At 36.5% G+C, this 21,051-nt stretch overlaps 1 protein-coding gene across 3 annotated transcripts in view; it reads right to left on the bottom strand.

Moving 5' to 3' along the window:
- The window catches only part of CCPG1 (cell cycle progression 1), a 27,158-nt gene extending 6,107 nt beyond the window's left edge, over positions 1 to 21,051 (bottom strand). For 2 of the 3 annotated variants that reach the window (XM_062501738.1, XM_062501737.1), the window contains exons 1-9: positions 20,934 to 21,051; positions 17,122 to 17,193; positions 13,107 to 13,221; positions 12,547 to 12,626; positions 12,140 to 12,347; positions 7,829 to 8,080; positions 4,731 to 4,852; positions 2,328 to 3,742; positions 1,067 to 1,152 (exon numbers count right to left, since the gene is read on the bottom strand). In XM_062501738.1, the coding sequence (XP_062357722.1) occupies positions 1,067 to 1,152; positions 2,328 to 3,742; positions 4,731 to 4,852; positions 7,829 to 8,080; positions 12,140 to 12,347; positions 12,547 to 12,626; positions 13,107 to 13,221; positions 17,122 to 17,193; positions 20,934 to 21,011 (2,428 nt within the window). In that variant the 5' untranslated portion in view covers positions 21,012 to 21,051. Of the gene's footprint in view, positions 1 to 370; positions 1,153 to 2,327; positions 3,743 to 4,730; positions 4,853 to 7,828; positions 8,081 to 12,139; positions 12,348 to 12,546; positions 12,627 to 13,106; positions 13,222 to 17,121; positions 17,194 to 20,933 lie in introns of those variants that run through there. The other variant, XM_062501736.1, reaches the window with a different exon arrangement.

Raw genomic sequence — 21,051 nt, 5'->3', positions numbered from 1 at the left:
CAAGGACGAGTTGGAAGTCACGTCTCCATCTACAGGAGAAAAAGTGAAATGAACTATCCCTGAGGATCAGCGTCCAGAGCTCGGACCTGATGAGATCAGTTCTGCATAGCAGTAGCTATGCTTAGACCTCGTACTGCAGAAAGGAGAGAGCAGTGAGTCTGAAACTGGGGAAGTCAAATGGTAAGTTCCATGAGGCAGCCAGTGGCTGCCTGCAAACACATAAACCTCCTCCTGAAGGCAGCTTCAGTAGCAGTAGGGCAGGGTGGGCTTGCTGACCTACCTTACAACACTAGAAAACATTGGGAAGACTAAGGTTACCATATGAATACTTAAGCAATAAAATACAGGCACGACTGGACCATTTTCATAGTACTGTATAGATATGCTAAGTTTCTTTTATAAATAAAGACTTTTACCCACAATGTGTATTTTATTTTTCTTCTACAATATGCAGATATGCAAAACATTTCAAGTGTTTAAATCAGCACGCTGATTAGAATGCAGCACAGCAAATTCTTCACAATTCAGCAGGCTCTTGAACCCCCCCCAAAGACAGGAAGCAAATATAAGGTTACAAAACACTAACAAATACATTACCACAATGTTGACCTATTTTTTGAAGGATGAGATGAAGTTAGTATATCAAACATTAGAGTTAGTAGTTGGTACATTATGCATGGCTCAAGCTTTAACTACACTAATGGAATGCAATTAAGCATTTTTTCATACATAGGTCATGGCATGCCTAGTTTCTGCAACAATACTGCTGGCAACCCAAACTATCTGCACTTCCAAAGAACAGTAAAAGCAACGGTACAGAATATGCAAATTAGAAAGCCTGACTTCTGCCTGTTAACAAAAATGTGTAAAAATCAAATTATTCAGAAAAAAACTTGCATCCTGCTGCTTTGTTGAAAACCAATTAGTTTCCAGAGAGTATGTGAATTTTAATCTTAATTTTTACAATAAATTACTCAATATTTTGGATCAAAGGGTAGTTGCCCCAATTCTATTTCAAGATTTGCCATGTGTCTTCCATTAGTGCGACCATGTTTATGCCATTTACCTTCTCTTTTATTACGGTGTTGGTACTTCTGAGCTTGTTTTTCATGTCTGGAATTTTCAGTTTGTGTAAAAGGTCTTTTAGGTCGACTGCAAGGAGTAAAAAAAAGCTTATTACTACTAACAGCATTTTGAAACACAATTGCATTTTCAAGTACAGCTTTTAACATGCTGAGGTTCATTGAAAACAAAATTAGTAAGTAGTCCTTTATCTTGTAAGAAAAATGGGGGGGGGGCATTTGTTTGTTTAAATCATCAATAAGATGGTATATATAAAAGAAATGCTTTCTAAAAATAAAAATACAGCTGATATCACAAGCTTCTGTATAACAGTATCAGTAAAATAATTCAGAATTGTTTTTATGCAAACCGAAATTCTTACAAATTAGGTATTTAATTTAAAAATAAAGTTCATTTGATAATAAATTAGGAAGATGGACTATAAATAAAATCATAAACTTTATGTGTTTGCCAAAACCACATTAACTGGGTAGTTGATAATAGGACTATCACCTTCATGGTTCAGCTTTCAATAGGTGGAAGTGCAACCTCAGGTAATACTTAGTAACCCCAAAGTAGTTAATAATTCAGACTTCCAGCTGCAGTAAAGTATATGAAATGATAAATATTGCAAGTGTAAATCTGTAAAGCCCTGAGAACACCTTTAAATCCAGGAAAGGAATGTAGGAAACAACTGACACCAAGGGCTGGCCATTGTGAGCAAGTCTGAACAAAATTTAGTCAGGGTCAGGATCTGAACTAAAGCCTGCTGTGTGATGAGCTCTGCTCTGGGCATACAGACTGACCCAGTATTACACTCATCTGCAAGAGAGCAGTGAAATGTATCTGCCAGAACCGGACTTGGAGACACCTCAAAAACCTAATTCAGCAAAGGACAACAAGGAAGCCCTAGTTAATGCTCCAAGACAGTTACTCATTCCATCACATGGGCAATCAGAGCTGTTTGCTCTAAAGAAATCCTACTGGCAGTTACAGTTTTCTAAAGAACCCAGCAGAAACATCAGATTGTGCTACGTACACACATAAAATTTATATAAAAGGTACTACAGATCCATTTTATATAACAATCTAATACTTCCACTAAGTCCTTCAGAAAGTCTTCTAGTGTATGTGTGTGCATACATATACACACACACATACATACACATACCTGCTCAAAGACCATCCATTACAACAAGGACATTGGTTGTCTTTACAAAAACCAATTCTTTGTGTTATCAAGTTCAGGAAATACGGAAACAAACCTGGGTCCATACTGAGGTGAATTATCATAATGGAAGTAGTATCTGTAGACGTATTTGTCCAAATCCTCAAAAACCTTTTCATTATTACTTTGGTATTCCTTCATATCTTCCAGGTAATCCTTGACATCATTAACAAAATCAGTGAACAGCATCTGGTCATGTATAAACAATCCATTATGAAAAAACTTATTGATGAAATTTTCTAGTTCTCTCCAGTGATGAAAGTTATGTACAACTTGTTGCAAATACTTTCTCATTAGCCGATTAAATTCATCCACCCTGATGGGATCCGAAACTCTGTTAAAGAGACTAATGAATTCTTGATGAGCACATTCAAAAATACCAGAGCAGCCCTTTAGGGCAAACTGATGTTTTCTATTACACAAATGATCATTGAGACATTTCTGGGAATCTGAATCTTTTCCAAATGTTGTAAAATGATGTTTTCTTCCATTTCTGGGCTCCTTTGGCATGTGAGGTCCCCTGTAATGCATGTGCTTCAGATTCTCATAGGAGTTATGGTCTTGGTAAAAAGTTCGAGCTTTCTTGTTTGCCTCGTACCTTCTATCACTTGATGACTTCTCTTTTTCATCGAAGATGTTTTTCGTGGTATCTTTGAAGTGTCTGAATGTAGACTTTACAGAATCAGAGAATTTTTTCAAGTTTTCTTTCACTGCTTCTTTAGCCTGCTTAATCTTTTCTTTATGGTGTCTTACAAACTCTTTTGTGGAATTCTTCATAGCATCGAAAGTTTCTTTAACTGAACCAAAAAATGTGTCCTTTGATTTCTTTCTACTTTTACTTTGCCCTTTAGCGCCTTTCTTTTGTCCATTTTCATTAATTTCTTGTTTTTCAGACTGGTCTTTTGCTTCAACATACAGCTTCTCCCATAAGTCAGAGCGTTGTTGCTCAAAGTTTAGCTTTTTTTCTAGTTCTGCCAGTCTTCCTCGCAGAGTTTCTATTTCTTGATTTTCTCTTAATGTCTCATCATCATCATCATCATCACTAGCACTGTCAGGAGTCTGATGAGAACTTAAGTTTTCTAGTTCTTTTTTCAGAGCTTCTGTAACATGACGTTCTTTGTCCAGTTCTCGCCTTAACATCTGTGCCTCTGCAAAGAGTGTTTCCTTTTGCCTGAGAAAATTGCTGTTCCTTTGCTTTTCCTCTTCCAAATGCTCCCTTAGTTTCTGATTTTCTATTACAATAGATTCAGTGCTACTACCTTTATCTTCTAAGTTTCTAATTTGTTGTCTTAGCTTCCTTAATTCTTCCTGAAGTGAGGCCAAAGCTTTTTCTTCCTTCTCTAGAGATTCTCTTAAGTGCTGATTTTCTGCAGCAAGACTTTTTTTTTGAGAATCAAAGGATTTCTTCTCCTCAGTAAAGGTCAAACATGTGGCAAGATCTCCCTTGGGTGACTAAAATAAACAAAAAGAAAACAAGCAGAAATACTACAATGAGAATTGTTACAGTTTTAGCTAGAAAGATGAATAACCAAGGTAGCCCAAACAGAGCTCCCTTGTCATTTTGGATGCAGTGAAACCTGCGCAGCAAGATGCAAAAATAGAGCTGGTTTGTTTATCTCAGTTGGGTTTGTTTATCACACACTTTCTTGGCAACAAAGACCGTGTGAGAAACTCCCCCAGCCTGCCAGAGGTCATTACCCCTTACTTGTATTGGTTTAACTCGCTAAAGGATAGTCACTTGGGTACATGAACTCTAACATCTTAAAAGGAAATAAAAACGTGCATGTTTGCTGTTGATTTATGTTCAGCAAACTGGTTTTACAGATTACAAAAATAAATTAGCAGAAGCAAAGGCATTGAGCTGATTTTGAACCAAATCTGTTGCTGAAAATACCTGTTTGTGTAACTATATACTAACACAAAAGGAACTCCCCAGTCTGTTGACATCATTGACAAGCTCCAGAACATACTAATTATGTGCAAATACTGCTGACATACATATTAAAAAAAAAAAGACTCCCTAATCTTCTCTCTGGATGATGCAACAGTAAAAAACCAGAAGTATGGCTTAATTATTTTTAAAAATTATTAACCATTGATAATTTAGAAAGCAAATTCACAAAGTCTGTAGGTTCAACATGTCTTCACAATCAGTTTCTACTTCAGCTGTCCTCATTAATGACTACCTGTCATTGTATCACAGGGAAACAGTCTTGTGTCCAGATAACTCCTGGACTACAGGCATAAAACACAGCATGTTTAAACACATTCTGAGAGAAATTCAATCAATCTTTGTCAAGAATTCAGGGGAAAGTTCTTTGAAATAATTTACTAAAAACAAAATTTTACTAGATTTGTGTGAGAAATTCATTTAACTTTGTGTAAAATGCACACATAATGACAGAATTATTCAGTGACTTCCAGTTAAGCTCACACCTACCCCCACTTTGTGGTGCACTTGGTCTCCCTGCTCTTTTTGGCACTGGTAAAGGTCATCCTTCATATCTTTTAATTCACGTGTCTTTGTCACCAGCTGTTGCCTTTTCTGGATCTGTACTGTACCTGCAAAGATAAAAAAGTTTCTTTTGATAGACTGACTTAGAGTAAGCAGTTAGAGGAACAGAGGAACCTAAATATCATCTTCATTCTCTCTGCAAATTCAAAAGCATTTTTACCTTGCCATTTCAGCCCTGTCCTTACCAGTAATTGTTTAGCTGTAGCAAAATTGTTTCTTTCAATGATAAATAATTTCTCAGATCGAAAATTTTCCTTCTACACTGTTTTTTCATTAATAACAAATAAAGGAATTTTGGAACACTGCATAGAAATAAGTTAGATCCAAACCAACACAAGTTATGCAGGAAAGAATATTTGTGACTTCTCTGTAATTTTTTTAGTAACATGCAAGTCAGCCAGGATAAAAGGGAGACTATTGGTCCATGCATTATCCACTTCAGAACTACAAACCTGACTGTTAATTGAATTACATGAATAAGAGGATATTAGCACAGTATTTAAATTTTCATGCAGAAATACAATTAGTACACACTGTTCACAAAGCAGCAAGTATTGCAGGCTCTGTCTTGTCCTTCTTATCCATAAGTAAATGCTGCAGAGTAAGCAAAATGTCCTGTTTTTCAATTGTCAGAAAAAGGCTGAGACACCCTGGTTTTCAGAATAAGTATCTGCTGTACTAGCCACCAAATTTTTTTGTCAAGAACAACTTCTTGACAGGTACTTCCTCACCTAACACATATTCTCTAAATCCTAACACTGATGTAGTTTATATATATTTGCTTTTAAAATTCTCTTGAACTGACTTTAAAGAAGAAGGCAACAGTAATTTTTAGGTATTTCTTTCAAAACCAGTGCAGCATATTCAGAGCTCTATATCTGTATTTAAAGGCAGGGGGAGATGTGTTATTAAACAGAAGAAATACTATAAGTACACTTACACTGATGAATGTTTTGTGCTCTCTTAATTTTTATCTATTGTCAAGGTGACCCTAAAAAAAGACTGTTACATTAAACCAAGTTGAACTATAATAGTTCAATTCAGCTAAGCGAAGGCAACATTTTTACAGCAATGATTTTAAGTCTGCAGAGTCCTAGGAAACACTTCTTGGGAGCATAGATCCTTTCATAAATGAATTTAAGTGTAGTGACAGTAAATTTGGTTTTAATATTTATCTTTTATGGATACTTTTGAGGAAGTCCATAGATTCTAACAACCTAAAGCCTGCATCTGAAAAATAATCATTTAGTATAATGGGTTTATGTTAGGTAGAACCTGAACTACACAAAAACACTTGAAGTGCTCTTTCTCTCCCTATCAAAAATCCTAATTTAGGTACAGTAAGCAAAGATGACATTTAGCAACACTGACAATGAACATATTGAGGTGCCACCCCTCAGTAATTGGTTTGTGTTTCCAGCTGGTAATCTACGTAACAGTATCCTTCAGATTCTTTAAGTAACCAATCCAAATCCCTAGAATTATAGCTATAGCCCCCCTTGCAGTTTCTGGTTAAAGGAAAAATATAAATATCTGAATGTCCATAAGGAGACATTTTTCTGGCAAGTCCTTTCTTTCTATTTCATTTACGGTTCACCTGTTACCTGAAAAGTTTGCCTTCTTTCAGTTCTTCCTAGAGCATCATAGAGCCAGTTATCTCAGTTTAATACTGATTAGGATATAGTTATTTATTAAAATCTAACCCTAATTGCTTTCTACAACTCTAAAAGACTTAAGGGGTCCTGGAGCTCTAGCTAAAAGGAAAACACTGATACTGACCCAAAAAAATAAAAGTAATTTTATAAAAAGTTACCCTTTCCAATCCTCTTACATGGCAATTAGCCTAACAGAAGAGTGCTGTGGGAAACATTCATTCCAAGCTGAACCACAAAAATACAAAGTAGTCCGCTAGGGAGATGGACTTCTCTCTGAAAGTTTGTGTTGGGAAAAAAAAAACAACACCTAAAAACAGGAAGATGGAAGCAGGACTTTATTTCCTTTCTAGTGGTAGAAAGATAAATTATCACAAAACCATGAAGAATTTTCATCTGAAGAAGCAAAACCTGAAGCCATTCAGAGCTGCCTTCTTTCTGCTGAATGTTGCCATCACTGTCATCAGTGATGACACTTTTTATTTAGAAGAACAAATTCAATGAATGAACAAGTGAATTCCTTAAAAAATGTATTACCCTGAGTCCACATTCAAAGTGCATTTTCCATCCACAGATCTCCACGTTCTTTAAAAGGATAGCATTTATCATTAACACCAAACTAAACACAGTGAAGTGATAAACAACTGAAATCTCAAGTTCCCACCACAAGCACTACCACAGACTGGTCTGGCCATTGTGCTCCTCCATACCTCCAGCATGCCAGTGTTCACCAACCAATTTTAACACCAGTTACTACTACCTGCTGTACCTGCTACGTAAAATGTGTTTGTATGATTGGATTAGTTGTTCCTATAATCCCATCATACATCTCATTCCTGAGACTTGATTTCTTGTTTTATTTTCATAATGTAAGTAGGCATATATATACAGATGTGTGTATTCACATCCACAGTTTAAAAAGTAAGTCTAAATGCAAGCACAGCATCCACAGTACATCACTCATGGCTCTTACCTTCAGGTTTACCTAAGAATAAAAAAAAATTGGGATCAAGTGAAAATTAATACAAATCTCAAAAGAAGTGCCAAAATTTAAATCCCTAACAAATAGTCAACACCAAATCCAAAGAGAATGATATCCCCCATCTCCCACTGAATGGCATGTCTTTTTAGAAAGGCATGTTTTCATACAAAACTAGAGCTACCCAGGACAAATTACTATTTACCACATTACTATACAAATTACTGTATATTACATACAGTTGCACTGCTGAAGGACCTCCCTGTATAACCAACACGGCAGCAGCTGCTTTCTCTCATGTTTAAGTTGTAAGCAGAGAACAAGAAAAAGCATCGGAGTCACGATATTTTGCTACACGAGCCGTGAACTCTGCGTTCTCTCCCTGAACTCACCATAGAAGTGCCCGAAGCCCATGCTGATGGCTATCACCAGCGCCAGGATGATGCATCTGTTCAGGCCGCTGCTGAACTGGCGCTTGTGCTGCTCCTCCCGGGGCGGCTCCGCCGCGGGCTCGCCCGGAGCCGCCTCGGGCTCGGAGCTCGACACCCCGCGCTTCCGCGGGCGCCGCTTGCGCACGGCGGGGCTGCACTGGCTGCTGCCTTCATCGCTGCTGGACTCTTCGGGGCTGGCCTGCGATGAGAAAACTGCAAAGCGACATACAGCGGTGGTTAAAATGCATCAAATATTGTGCTAAAGAGCAAACTGAGTATCAAGATCCACAGCGTTTTTGCGGAATAGATTTGGCGTTTATCTTTGAGAACGTTGATGAAACAAAACTAAAATTCTAATTCTATAGTTTGGGCTGGAAATTATGCAAGGAATGTGTGGTCTCCAAAGTTAAAAATTATTTTTTAAAAACTAGATTGTAGAGAATCAAGAAACCATCACTAAAAAGCTGCATGGCACTTTCCCATACCTTATCATTCACTCATTATGAAGTGTTTCAGTCAATCCTACCTCCTAAAGCTTCTACATGTACTGCCCCTGCAAATTCTTGTGAGGTTGAAAGACTAAGAATTCAGTTTTCCTTCTCTTCCAGCTATTAAAACTGCAATACTTAATAATGAAAGAGCAACATAAAGGCTTGCTAAAAGAAGGCTTCCTAGAAGACAGACATGGTTTTGTTACATACTCTCAAAAAACTTAATTCTGTGCTCTGCATGCAACTGCAGACAAAATGCCATTAAAGTTCCATTAATGTAGCTATTAGAAATATTCAAAAATCAAGATATAAATTTATTCAAGTATGCAATTTTGTTTTCTTTTAATATCTACCATATATTATCTGTTAACATCATTACCCACCTTTCAAAAAAGCTATTTTCAACCACTACTGCATAGGAAAAAAAACACTCAAGTGCTTTTCTATTTGTTCTTTCCCAACACTCTTCTATTACCTGACTGAAGTGTTGGTAAATTAGACAAGATTTGAGATAAGAACAAATTCTATCCTTAAAAAAAAACCTTCTACTGAATTTTTTCCAAAATTATATTTATTATACCATTTGTATGTTCATGTTCCAATGCCCCAAAATCCACATATTCTAACCAGGAAAATAACAGCAGAGTTGCAATTGCTTGTATATGTGTTTGCTGCATATACTGTAAATAGATTTATATAATCCAGTATATAAGTAATTATTATTTAATCTCCCTCCTTTGAAAGTGCAACTTTCAAGTGCAAGGTAAATATCAAGGGGAGGCCATAGTAGAGTGGAAAAGTAGTTTCCAGTATCTACATTCTGTACCTAATTCACATGTCTGGAAGAAATTCAATGGGATCAGTGAAGTCCCCAGACATGACAAAGTGCTCCTGCTTGGACACTAATTTTGCTGCTCACAACCACACAATGCTAATGCTACTCCCAGAAATATGGTTGTTCGTTCTCATATCAGACATCATCAGTCAAAATGTAAAAATACAGAGAAACTGTCCTTGAACAGTTCACAACTGAAAAATCATTTTTTTGAGCAAAGCCATGCACACATCACTGAACAGACAAGAATGCCAAGCAATGCTAGCTATTATCTATAAAATGCATTACCACTTAAGATTCTTCACTTAAAATAAATTACAACTTGATAGAAGTGATTGCATCAAGCCCAGAAAACATTATCAATTAGTGTCTGCAACACTTCTAATTTCTAAGTCCATGGACAAGCGTCATGACAGATTATGAAAAACAACTTCCTCCCTTAATAAAAAACTCAATTTTAGTAAATCAGTCAAATCAGACCAACCAAACAGACTTTGCAATAAAGACAAATCACTTAAACAATGACTCAGACATGCAGACACTTCAATAAATTTATATAACTTAGTAGAGGAAAGACACTATTTTACAATCAGTCATTTAAGCAGGTGCATACTTCCCAATCCTGGAAAACAAAGGCAAACATTCAGAATGCATTTCTAGAATGCAGAGAAATTATAGAGAAATATGCAAGACAAACTTAGTAAAAGGTGTAATTCTTGCTCATCTGTGGGGGTTTTTAGGGTTTTTCAACAACCAAAGAAGTTTACACACATGGAATGCAAAAGTGCTCAAGGAAAAAGCTGCTTCTAGCCAAATGGGAAAATTCTTTGATACACACTGGGACAGCAAAGAATATGAAAGGAGAAAAAAAAGACAATCAGAAAGAAAAATGCTGTAAGACACTTAAAGCCATTCATAAGCACTGACTGGCAAGTTGTCAACAGCAATTATACTTCCAGGCAAGAATGACACTGCCTTACGGCTGCTGTAAGAGTTCAGCACAACACTGTTCTCTAACAGTACCAGGATGGAAAGGACTACAAATGAAACAAAGTGTGACCACAACAGCAGTCCAAAATCCTAGTTTCTACTGTGATTTTGAAGTGTCAGATCTACACCAAAAATCAGATTAAGTCAGTTGACATTTCTGCACAGACACAGCTCAGGTACAGTTCACTGCAGCATATGGATACTTCTGCTGGCTGAACATCATTCATGAAGTAAAATCAAAACACTTCTGTTTGTGTGATGAAGACAGCCTAAACAGGAATTGATTTCTAAAAAGAAGTGTCAGAAAGTCCTTGTAGAACACTTTCATACCTACGTTAGGAAGAATCTGAGGCTCATCCTTTTCCAACACAAAAGAACAGTCAGCAGGAAGTGGATGGTAAAGATTTCTGTTGCCACTTTTTGCACTGCTAAAACTTCAGCATTTAAAGTAATTGCAAAAGGACTCCTGACATTTTCTGCAATACTTGATCAACTGAATACACAGCACTAAAGGCCATGCTGAAATCAACTTAAGTTAGAAGGAAGAAATTCTTTTTGCCATTCACATGTAGGCTTGGATTCCAACAAGAACTATCCATTTAAACAAACAAGCACACACATTAAAATGTACTACAAACCTTACTGATGTCTGCTCCAAACCTACATGCAATGTTAAAATCTTTTTAAAGAAGCACATAAGACACCGATAGCTTAGCCAAGTTCTTCAGTGAGGATTGGCTTTCAGCATCTGTCCAGAGTATGATCAAGTCAGATTGCTATCAAAAATTGTAAGAACACTCCATGCAAGCCATAAGCAATCAGCTTTGCACAAGCTGATCAAATTTAATCACACCACCTTGGAAAGGAAGACTGCGAGACACATGCTCTTTCACCTCATTTCCCCATCCCCTTACACACTCAGGAATCTTCCACAGCTTCTCCAGCCAACTGACTTTTGTGTACAAAAACATAGGGGGGGGAAAAAAGGCACTTTTAGAACTCATCCCTAGAAGAAATAAACAAAGTCAACTAAATCTTAACTTGAAAATTAAGGACAACTGAAAGAAGGCGGCAGCTTTGTCACAAATCTTCACTGGTTATAATCAGATGCTAAGTGTCACTTTCTGTTTCCAATGGATACTACATAGATATATGAACACTTAATGATGCTGTATCCTACTTTAAAATAAAACAGTATTTCAGGTAAAATCCTGCTTGTATAATAAACTTAATTTGAAAGATAAAAATCAGCAATACAAAGGTGTCATAGAGAGCAAAGAGAACAGAAGAGATTACAAACAAGCAGCCAAGAAGAATTATAGAGGAAGACTAGAGAACTAGAGAGGAGGAAAAAAAAAAAAACCAGGAACTCTTCTGTTTGGATTTATTGGGGTTTTGTTTGTTTTTGTGCTTCATTGGACAAATCTTCATCTCCTTCCTCCTGATTATAATGCCCTGCTTATTTCAGCCAAGCATTGGGAGTATCTTAAATATATAAACATACACGACATAGCTATGAGATTGGTACAAAGTTTGTGTAGTCATACTGCTTAGTCCTCATGGCACCAAAAATCATCTCCCACTTGCTAGTCATTTGTGCCAACTCTATATAAAGCCAAAAATATTGCCAAGAAGAAAACCTACAATTATACTATGAACTAAAAGTAGTTTTAATTCTCCGAGATATGATACAAATTAACTTTCTATTTAAAATAGTGAACACTTAATGAGAGAGATTGCTTTCATATTAAAAATGTGCAGATATAGATTTAGACTAAATTGTAGAGGGCACCTAGAGTTTTTCTAAAGACTGCAAATCCTTGGACATGTACTCAACAAGGCCATTATTTTTTTTCCTCTCTCCACAAAAAGATGGTTCCCTAACCAAAGATTGGTTTGGGCTTTTCTCCTGGTGACATTTTTGCACACAGTTGCTTAGGACTGTATTCCTCTTACCAGTTTCTACATGGGAAAATGTATATTGACTGCTAGAGGAGGAACCCATGTTAAAATCCTCTGAACTCTGAGCTTCTTCACCATCAGCTGGAGCTTCCTCCTGACTCTGAGTTTCTTCTGGTTTTGGAGCTTCAAGTGTAACAATGTCAGAATCATCACTAATAGTTCCAATGCAGGACCCATCATCAGGAACTTTTTCTTTACTTCCCTAGGGAAAGGGACAATGTGAGAATTGTTCAGACACATAAAACATAATGTATTTAAAACAAACAAAAAACCAAGGATTGTTGGAAATTTAGGAAAGGAAAAATTTGTGTCTTTATTATAATGCCTTCGAAACATTTCCTGCCATTGACAGATGGAGCTTACAGAAGCTTCTGAATAATGTAATCTGTAATAAGATTTACCTCTGGAACTGTCTGAGTTTCCTCAAAACCAGATAGAGTATTATCTACTGCTGGGATCTCTTCATCATTGTTGCACTGAGCTATACAAATAAAAGGAGGAAATAAACAAGCAAACAAACAAGGGATTAAAAACAGCAACCACAACTTATGCCCACATCCATATAATATTAAAATACATTGTCACAATGTCATTTTTTAGGAGTACAAGCACTGATGGTTCCTTCCAAATTAGTTTTATTTGATCTATGACATTACTAGGGAATGCTTCAATTATCAATAATGGTTCTATAAACTATCTTCCAGCAACACCAGTGAACACTATTCTATAACACATCTGAAGTCTGGACAAAATAAAAAACATTCTACTAATTTCGCATATTTAAGGAAAAAATACTAGTATAAAGTTGATGACTGAATACTTGCCATAACACTCGTGAAGCAAATACCCTGACAGAGGTCCACAAAGTACATAAAAATATATTGAAAACACTATTTTTTTGCCAATCCTGCAAGAAATATTGACCTGTTTCATGAAACTGCTCTTTTTTTTAATATCTTACCTTGCAAATCAATTGCCTGCTCCTCTTCTTGCAAAGAAACATATTCTTCTGAAACAAACTCATGGTTATCATTTGTGCTTCCATTTTCTGAGGTCACTGTCTCTATGTCAGAACCCTGAAGGTAAAGAGTTTAAATGGACATTACAGGAGTTTAAATGGACACTACAGGAGTTAAAATGGAGATTACAGTTACTGGGGTTTCCAACAGTAAAGTAGGAAGAAAGGGTTATAAAGAAAACAGAATATTTCTAATAAAAACAGGAACAGCAAAATGGAGCCTTTAAATCTGAAGACAGCTTTGAGCAAAGAAAAGCAAGTGAAATACCAACTAATTAACTAGAGTGAAACAAGTGTTAATGTGTAATACTCATTACCAAGGTTAAAAAAAGTTACACGAAGACAATTCTAGGGGGGAAAAAATGACAGCAATTTAGGCATTAATTAACAGCTACACTGAGTATTTTAAAGAACTATTTTTATTGTCTTTATTAGACCTGTTTATTAAATGGAATTTAGAGAAATGGAAGAGGTTTTGAGTATGGGATCTAATTCTTGTTCCCAGGTCCATCTATTGTATGTAAATACAAGACACTCTCCCAGAAACAGAACTTTCAAGCATACAAGCATGAGTTCTAATAAATACTACTACCAGGAAAAACTATGTATAACTTTACTCCATCTCAATTCCTGCCAGAAATGTTGTGCTTATGTAGCACATCTCTAACACTTCAAAAAACAAATCTTTATACAAACTCTATATTGGATTTCGGTCTTTAATCCAGAAAGGAGTCTACATTATTAGTCAACTGCCAGGCAGCAACACCAGAACACAACACGAGCTGAAAACAAACAATGCCAGGAGACTGCAGGGGACTAAAGGCAAGCAATATGCCTGATAATTCCAAATATTTAATCTTCATATTGTATTTTTTGTTTAAAAGTACTGATGAGACACCAGTAGGGCTATTAGCAAACTACAAACATGCCAAACATAACTGCAAAATACTAAGTCACTCTGATCCATAAATAAGTTGAGCTGTTTTTGTAAACAGAGGTAGTTATTTTTGCAACAGCAGGTGTGAAATTACAGTAGCAGCAATACTTCCAGATCAGTTTCTCTGGATGTCTCATTTCAGGGCTCAAGCAAACGTGTATGCTTTTGTTTTTATGGAGAGGTACTTTAGGAAGATTAGATACCTCAAAAAGAATTGCATAAGATACATTCTATAATCATGTTACAAAGTTGTATTTCTTTTTAAAAGGCTTCAAAAATTAATTGCCTTAGAAAACTGTTAAACACTTTGTATTTTTTAACACTTTGTATCTTTTTTTCCTTTTGACTACATAAGTATCACAAGTTTGATTCCATGTACTTTGCAGAAATTCACCTCTCATTTACAAGTCATTTACTATAATCTGAGTGAAATCTCAGGAGAGAAAATATGAAGTTATTTGGGGTTTTTGGGTTTGTTGGGTTTTATAGATAGCTATGCAGGTTTATTATGTGACAATTGTTTTCTGGTATGATAGAACCACTATATTCATTTATTGAAATGTGAATAAGAAGAACAACACTTCAGTTTGTCCAGGGTCCACAAGAAGAAAAAAACCAGGAGTATTATTTAAAACAGATTACAATGTTAGCTAAAAAACAAGGAAAACAGGCTAGCTGAGTACATGGCAAGCCATCCTTTTCTTAAAAACACATAGCCAGGTGTAAATGCATGAACTCTCTGATACACTTCATCTGATGCTGGACTCTTCCATTTCAGCAATAGCAAAGAGGTCAAGAAAAAATATTGTCACCTCCCTATCCTCCTACACAAAATTAGCAAGTCCTTTCTTAGGAGCAGTCCAACAATGCACAGCACTGCTTCTCTGTGCAAAGCCCACACTCAGTCCAGCACACACAGCTGCCAGTTCCCTGCAGCCACAGCCTGGACAACAGCCACTTCTTGCCCCTTAACTCACTGCAAAACACATCCAGAAACAGATTCCACTGTGTCATCACCAATACAGGTCACAACAGTATGTGAGAAAACAATACTACAGTACTCCAAATTTGTCTAACCCATAATTCTACCCCTGTCCCAAATACCCAAATCAACTCATTGCAGTATGCAGAAGTCCATGTCCCCTCTCCCTGGGTAACAGCTGTGTAAGAGTACCTGGCCATCCTATCCATTCCACATTCTTCATGCTCAGGGTCAAAGCTGTCCTACCAGAAGAATGCTAATAATGGCAGCTTTCAAACACCAGTGTTTCCCCATTTTGATTTCACTGAATCAGGGATGAATAACTGGGAACACAAAATCTCCATGTCACAGAAATCTTTTCTGCTTTGGCTAGACAAATCCCAGCCATCCTACAATCTCCTGTTATGTTAACTTATTTAGACTGCATAATTCATTTGCAGTTACAGTGTAAAATAACCATCCCAAGAATGAAAATACAGTCTGCACTTCACAGCTGAATAACTCAACTGCTGAACTCAACCTCTAAATCCTTTCACTTTTATCTGAACTCTGTGAGTCCAGCAGCCTGTACGCTCTTGTAGCCCACTTGGCCTTGAGGAATGGAGTGCATGAGTTTTCTGTTTCTTTTGGAGACAAGATTCCCAACCTGTCATGCAGCCCAAAATGAAGTTTTAACTATCTCTTAAATACCACTTTGCTGCCAACAGAAATGTAAACATGGCCCAATATTTATAAACTTCAAACTGCATCACTTGTGACACAGAACTGTCAGAACATGAGTGCAGTTACAACTTTGTAATAGCTTGGTTCCAAGTTATATTCATTATAATCTGCAAAACCGGGGAGTGTGCAATGAAGGACAGCTGACCACTATCACAGCATGATCATCAGCCACTTCTTCCTACTTTCCTCCTCTGAGTGAAACATCTCCAGCACTGGTCCTTCAATATTTTTCTAGGGCAGACAGCAAGTAGATGCAGGCAATACCTAAGAGTCATTCCAGGAAAACTGTCAAACTGTCAAGCCATCTGTCCTGAGGATTCTGGCTCAGCGGCCTCCTCATTATACAAGACAATGCTAAATACTTAAGAACCAAACCAAACAAGCAAACTAACCCATCCATCCTACACTCATATCAGCCAAGATCTGGAGAGAGATAAAAATCCTCAGGACTAAAGGAAGAAAGGATATTGGATATCCACTCTACCAGGAAGAGCTTCTCAGAGGTTCTGAGCAACTCAGACCCACCTTGTCCACTGTGGGAAGGGAAAATAAAACACTCTTCTTATCTACATTCATGTGTCTACACCTGAGCAGGTGTTGAAGGCACCATTTCACCAGAGTCAGTGCAATCATTTGACCAAACCTAAGTGCTGGCCTTGACATGAGGCTCCTGCTCTCCAGACTCCTCTGACAGCATTGATTTCATCCACACAATGCAAACTTTGAAACCAACGTCAGACCCAGACACCTGTCCCATTACAGTCATGGAATACACACTTGGCCCTATCCTAATTTTCTGTAAGGAAGATTATGCAAGGACACAGGGCTGTTCCTGAACAGCCACTGCTGAAATTAGGATTAGATACCTTAGTGGTACAAAAACTTGGGGAAATAATGGACTCATTCCCTTCTGCACAAGATCATTTTCCTGCCCAGTATTCCCAGCTTTGTTTGTTTTGGTGAGGGTACAGATTTATCAGGAGAAGAATATATTAGCAACAACAGACAAATTACAAGAATGCTTAATTTTTCATGCAGGATAGAACAGAAAAATGCATGCCTCTAAAATTCTACCAGCTCTTCAAAGCCAAACCTTTGCTGAAAAAGAAATTATTTTAAATATAAAAATTTATATTGATTATAGTAAAAGTATACATGTTTAAAATAGTTTTATGATTTACTTAAAAATTTCTCTTCTATATTCTCTGCTGATACGCAAGATCCACACAAAACAAGAATTACTAAGCTGAAATAATATTTTACTCCATATAGATAGCCTTAAACTGACAGAACTTCACCAATGTGAAACTGGGTACCTCGTGATTGATGACGGTCCAGCCACAAGATGAATCACTGTCACTGGAATTTTCAGACATTTTCAAAGCACACTGCAGGTAAAAGTAGACTCTTTTAATATACAAGACAAACAATTTCACTATTGAGAAAAAAATAAACAGAAGAATGGAAATCATGATGTTACAAAACAATATACTAACACACAAATTGTTATTCTGGAATTGAGAAAAAAAAACCAATAAAAGTTGAGAAAGAAAATACATTCTTTTGTACTTATTTCCTATTATCTTCTTTACACTTGGAGCAAGTGTCACTTTGCTAGGTACATACCTATTTCAGCCAGTCAAAAAGCTCTTAGACTAGACAGACACACACACAAGGCTAGTCCATAAATTAATAATTAAACAATTATGCTATAGATGAATTTTAAGACACGATTCAGTAAATGACATAATTTCTGCTTTGTTACCTGCACAGAAACTATATTTTATTCAAGAAAAACACTGTGCATTTTTTTGCAAAGAAACAGATTAGGATCTTTTGGAACTAATTCTCTTCAACTACTGGGCAAAAACAATGTTTCCTGCTTCTTTCACTCCTTTCATGTACTCTCAAATCACTGATTCTGAGGAAAATTGAGAGAGTACCTGGCAACTATAAAAACAGAATTAAAATAGCCCAAAGTATAACTTTGTTTTTTTTAACAATATTACCAGATGACTGGTAGCCACTTCCAGAAGAGAACTGTCCAACTGCAGCTGCCTGTTTACCTTTTCTCCTTTTTAACAGGAATTTACCAGGAATACAGAGTATTCATTATCATTGCATACTCACATACATTCCAAATCTTTAACTAGCAAAAAGACTTTTTGAAGAAGTTTAATAAATTTATTGTTCCTTGAAATAAAAATACATTGAGTTGTTATATAAAAGTTATTATGGATTCATCTTGGTGGGAAAAATCTTCCCAAAATTGAACAATTTCAAATCGATTGCTTGTTATATTATGTATCAACATAATAAAACAGCCAAAGAAATCATAGTTCAATGAAGCTTTTATCCCAGAATTTTGACACCTGATTTATTTCCCACTCTTAATGAGTTCCAGTTAGAACACAGAGGAAAGCATATATGTGTTTAAACTTATTTGCTCTCTATTTTATTATATACCCTGTTTTCACTCCTGGTTTCTCAACACAGAAATTATACACAAAACTTTGAATGAGAATATCTATGTACACCAGTGTGGCTAGAAATTGGCACAACAAAATATAAAACTTCCAATTCCATTTAGCTTTCTCACAAAACACAGTAAACAAGTCTCATTTCTCTGCATTACGGTAGCTATTGCATGCTTTTCTAAGATAAAACTACTTTCTCATCAACTTCAACTAATATATTTAAAAGGCAATGGAGACAATCACAACAACAGTTTAAGCACAAATATTCAGTAACAATCAACTTAGGTGTGAACCTTAGAAGAAACTGTATTTCTGGTTTTTTATAGAGCCCTACTTTGAATATGGTTGTCTTTTTCCAGTAGCTATTTTTCTTCCTTCATTAGTGCTTTTCCTGGAATCTCAACCAGGGAATATCAGGCTGGGAGGGGTTGGGAAGAAATCTATTTTGGTTTGAGTTGTTTGGGGTTTTTTAAATCACACTGCATACAAGGATTTTTTTTTTTTAATCCTGATTTATTTTTAAACCATACTTCTTCAATCATCAAAATAACAAATGCCCAAATGGCAAAGACTAAGCTCAAGAGTTTACATGTGACAACGACATCTGCTTGCTGTCATTAATTACTCTAAATTTGACTAGGCATCCAGCAGCAGCAGCATTCCTTTCACAGGAAGGTAACTCCCAGCACCAGAACTCATCACCTGTCAGAAACATCACTGGCAAAATCTGAAGTGAATTCTTAAAAGACAACTTCAGGGCACCAGTACAGTTTGATACAAGTGCATCTGCAGATTTTGAAAGCCCAAGTCGTAACGGCAGACTCTGTGCTGGACATTACAACATCTCTCTTCCTCCAGCTAACTCAGCATTATGCCCTGGGTCCTGGCTAACAGAGAAACACCTTCCTGCTCTGCCTCTCCAGCTGCAAAACACACTGACAGGTAACTGAGCACTGCAGAAACCCAAATCTATCTTCTCTTCTCAACATACAACCACGGCTTTGGCTTCCACATAAACATCTGTCTCCCCATCCCAAACAAAAGCTTCAGGACCTACCTGGGTATCGACACCATCAAATAGATTAAAAAGGAGAGAAACAAGCAGACAAATCATTTTCTACTGCTCACTTGTCTTGATAAATGGCCTTGAGTTAAAAGTTATTTATTTATATTCAACCAGAATATTACACTAATAGTGCATATTTAACTGCATACAGGCGACAAATCACCAAAATATAAAAGCTTTTAATATTAAGAAAAAATAATGGAATTTTTTAAAAAGAATAATTAGAAGAACACTAAGGCTTATGGTTAGAACTTCTAAATTTAGCCAAATTACAAAAGATAGATAGCTTGGCATCAGACTGAAGGGCATGTCTAGGTATTCCTACAGGTACCTTCAACAAACGTACACATGCAAAATAGTTACCAAAATTAAAGCATTTTATTACTATGTTAGATCTAAAAGATAAAAAAAATACTTAAAAGCTTTAATAAAAAAATTACCTAGGTACAGTGTTCCTAAAGTTCAATCACTAGCTAAACAGCTTATTTCTGTAACAGATTAAAAATTGCACATAATCATAACTAATCAGAGGTCAAATTCAATCCCTTAAATACACTGAAAAACAGAAGACTAATTTGAACCCAATGGCTAAACTGACCCACTCACAAAATCTTCTCCAGTATGATTCTCCACCAAATAACAAAGGCCTACTTAGAACCAGTATGCTTCTCCAATCAGCCTAAAGGGGCTGGAAATTCTGCCACTGTCTTCCTGAATGCAACTTTTTTTTAAAAAAAAGATAGCTTTGAGGAGGAGTTAAAAAGACATAAAGCCTTCAAACTTCCTAAAGAATCAAGATTACATTAATGTGTACTAGTCCAATAACAGCAGGGATAACTGGAAGATACACTAGTGTTACACATCTCCTGTACTTCAGGCCAAGCCAGAACGAAAGACTGGGGGAAAAAAAAACCCAACCAAAACCACATCCTGTGGTGCACTGGTTTTGTATGCTCACTGCGTGTTTTCACAGCCACTTTTGACATCACCTTAATTCCTACCTGGACAAATTAAATATCCATTACGTTCAGAGTTCAATTAGTATGTATCTGGGGAAGAGGGGCAGGAATTCAAAAGCGTGAATTATTTTCCTATCCTCAGTGAAATGTAAACCAGAAGCATAAGGTGTAAAAGCTCACAGCCATATGCATTGTTGATAACACAATACCAAGTTATGCAAGATATGTGTACAAAAATAAATCTGAGATACCACATCCTATTTATCCAGTATGAAGCAGAATAAAATACCAGTCTTAAAAAGAACCACTCCAGTCTAAATAAACCCTTAAGCTCTATCATCTAAAAAGAGGATCTCCTGGACTAAAAAAAAAACATCAATATGCACTGACGAGTAACAGGCACCAAGAGGAATATTAATGTGTTCTACAGAGTTTGCTGTGCTGTCATTCCAAGTAAAAACTCTCAGTTCTCTTCTACAGCTGATTCTTTGTTGCACAAGAGAAATAAAAACAGGTTCAGTGCTATCACACGTCAGGGTTCTCATGGAAGTTTATTATTTCTACTAAGTGGTATTTTCTTCCCCTAAGCAGCATTCTTCTCTAAGAATACATTTAGCAACCCATACCGAACACAGAATATTTCCTTGTTGTAATGGAAAGACAAACGTGGCTTCTGCAAGGCAGACTCCGGCAAGGGTGGGCATTCCCTGCTCAGTCCCTGCCCCTCGTCCCGCGCAGATGTTC

The sequence above is a fragment of the Cinclus cinclus genome, chromosome 13, assembly GCF_963662255.1.
Source record: "Cinclus cinclus chromosome 13, bCinCin1.1, whole genome shotgun sequence".
Classification (NCBI taxonomy): Eukaryota; Metazoa; Chordata; class Aves; order Passeriformes; family Cinclidae; genus Cinclus; species Cinclus cinclus.
The sequence above is the reverse complement of the archived record's forward strand: the minus strand, read 5'-3'. Positions and strand labels throughout refer to the sequence as shown.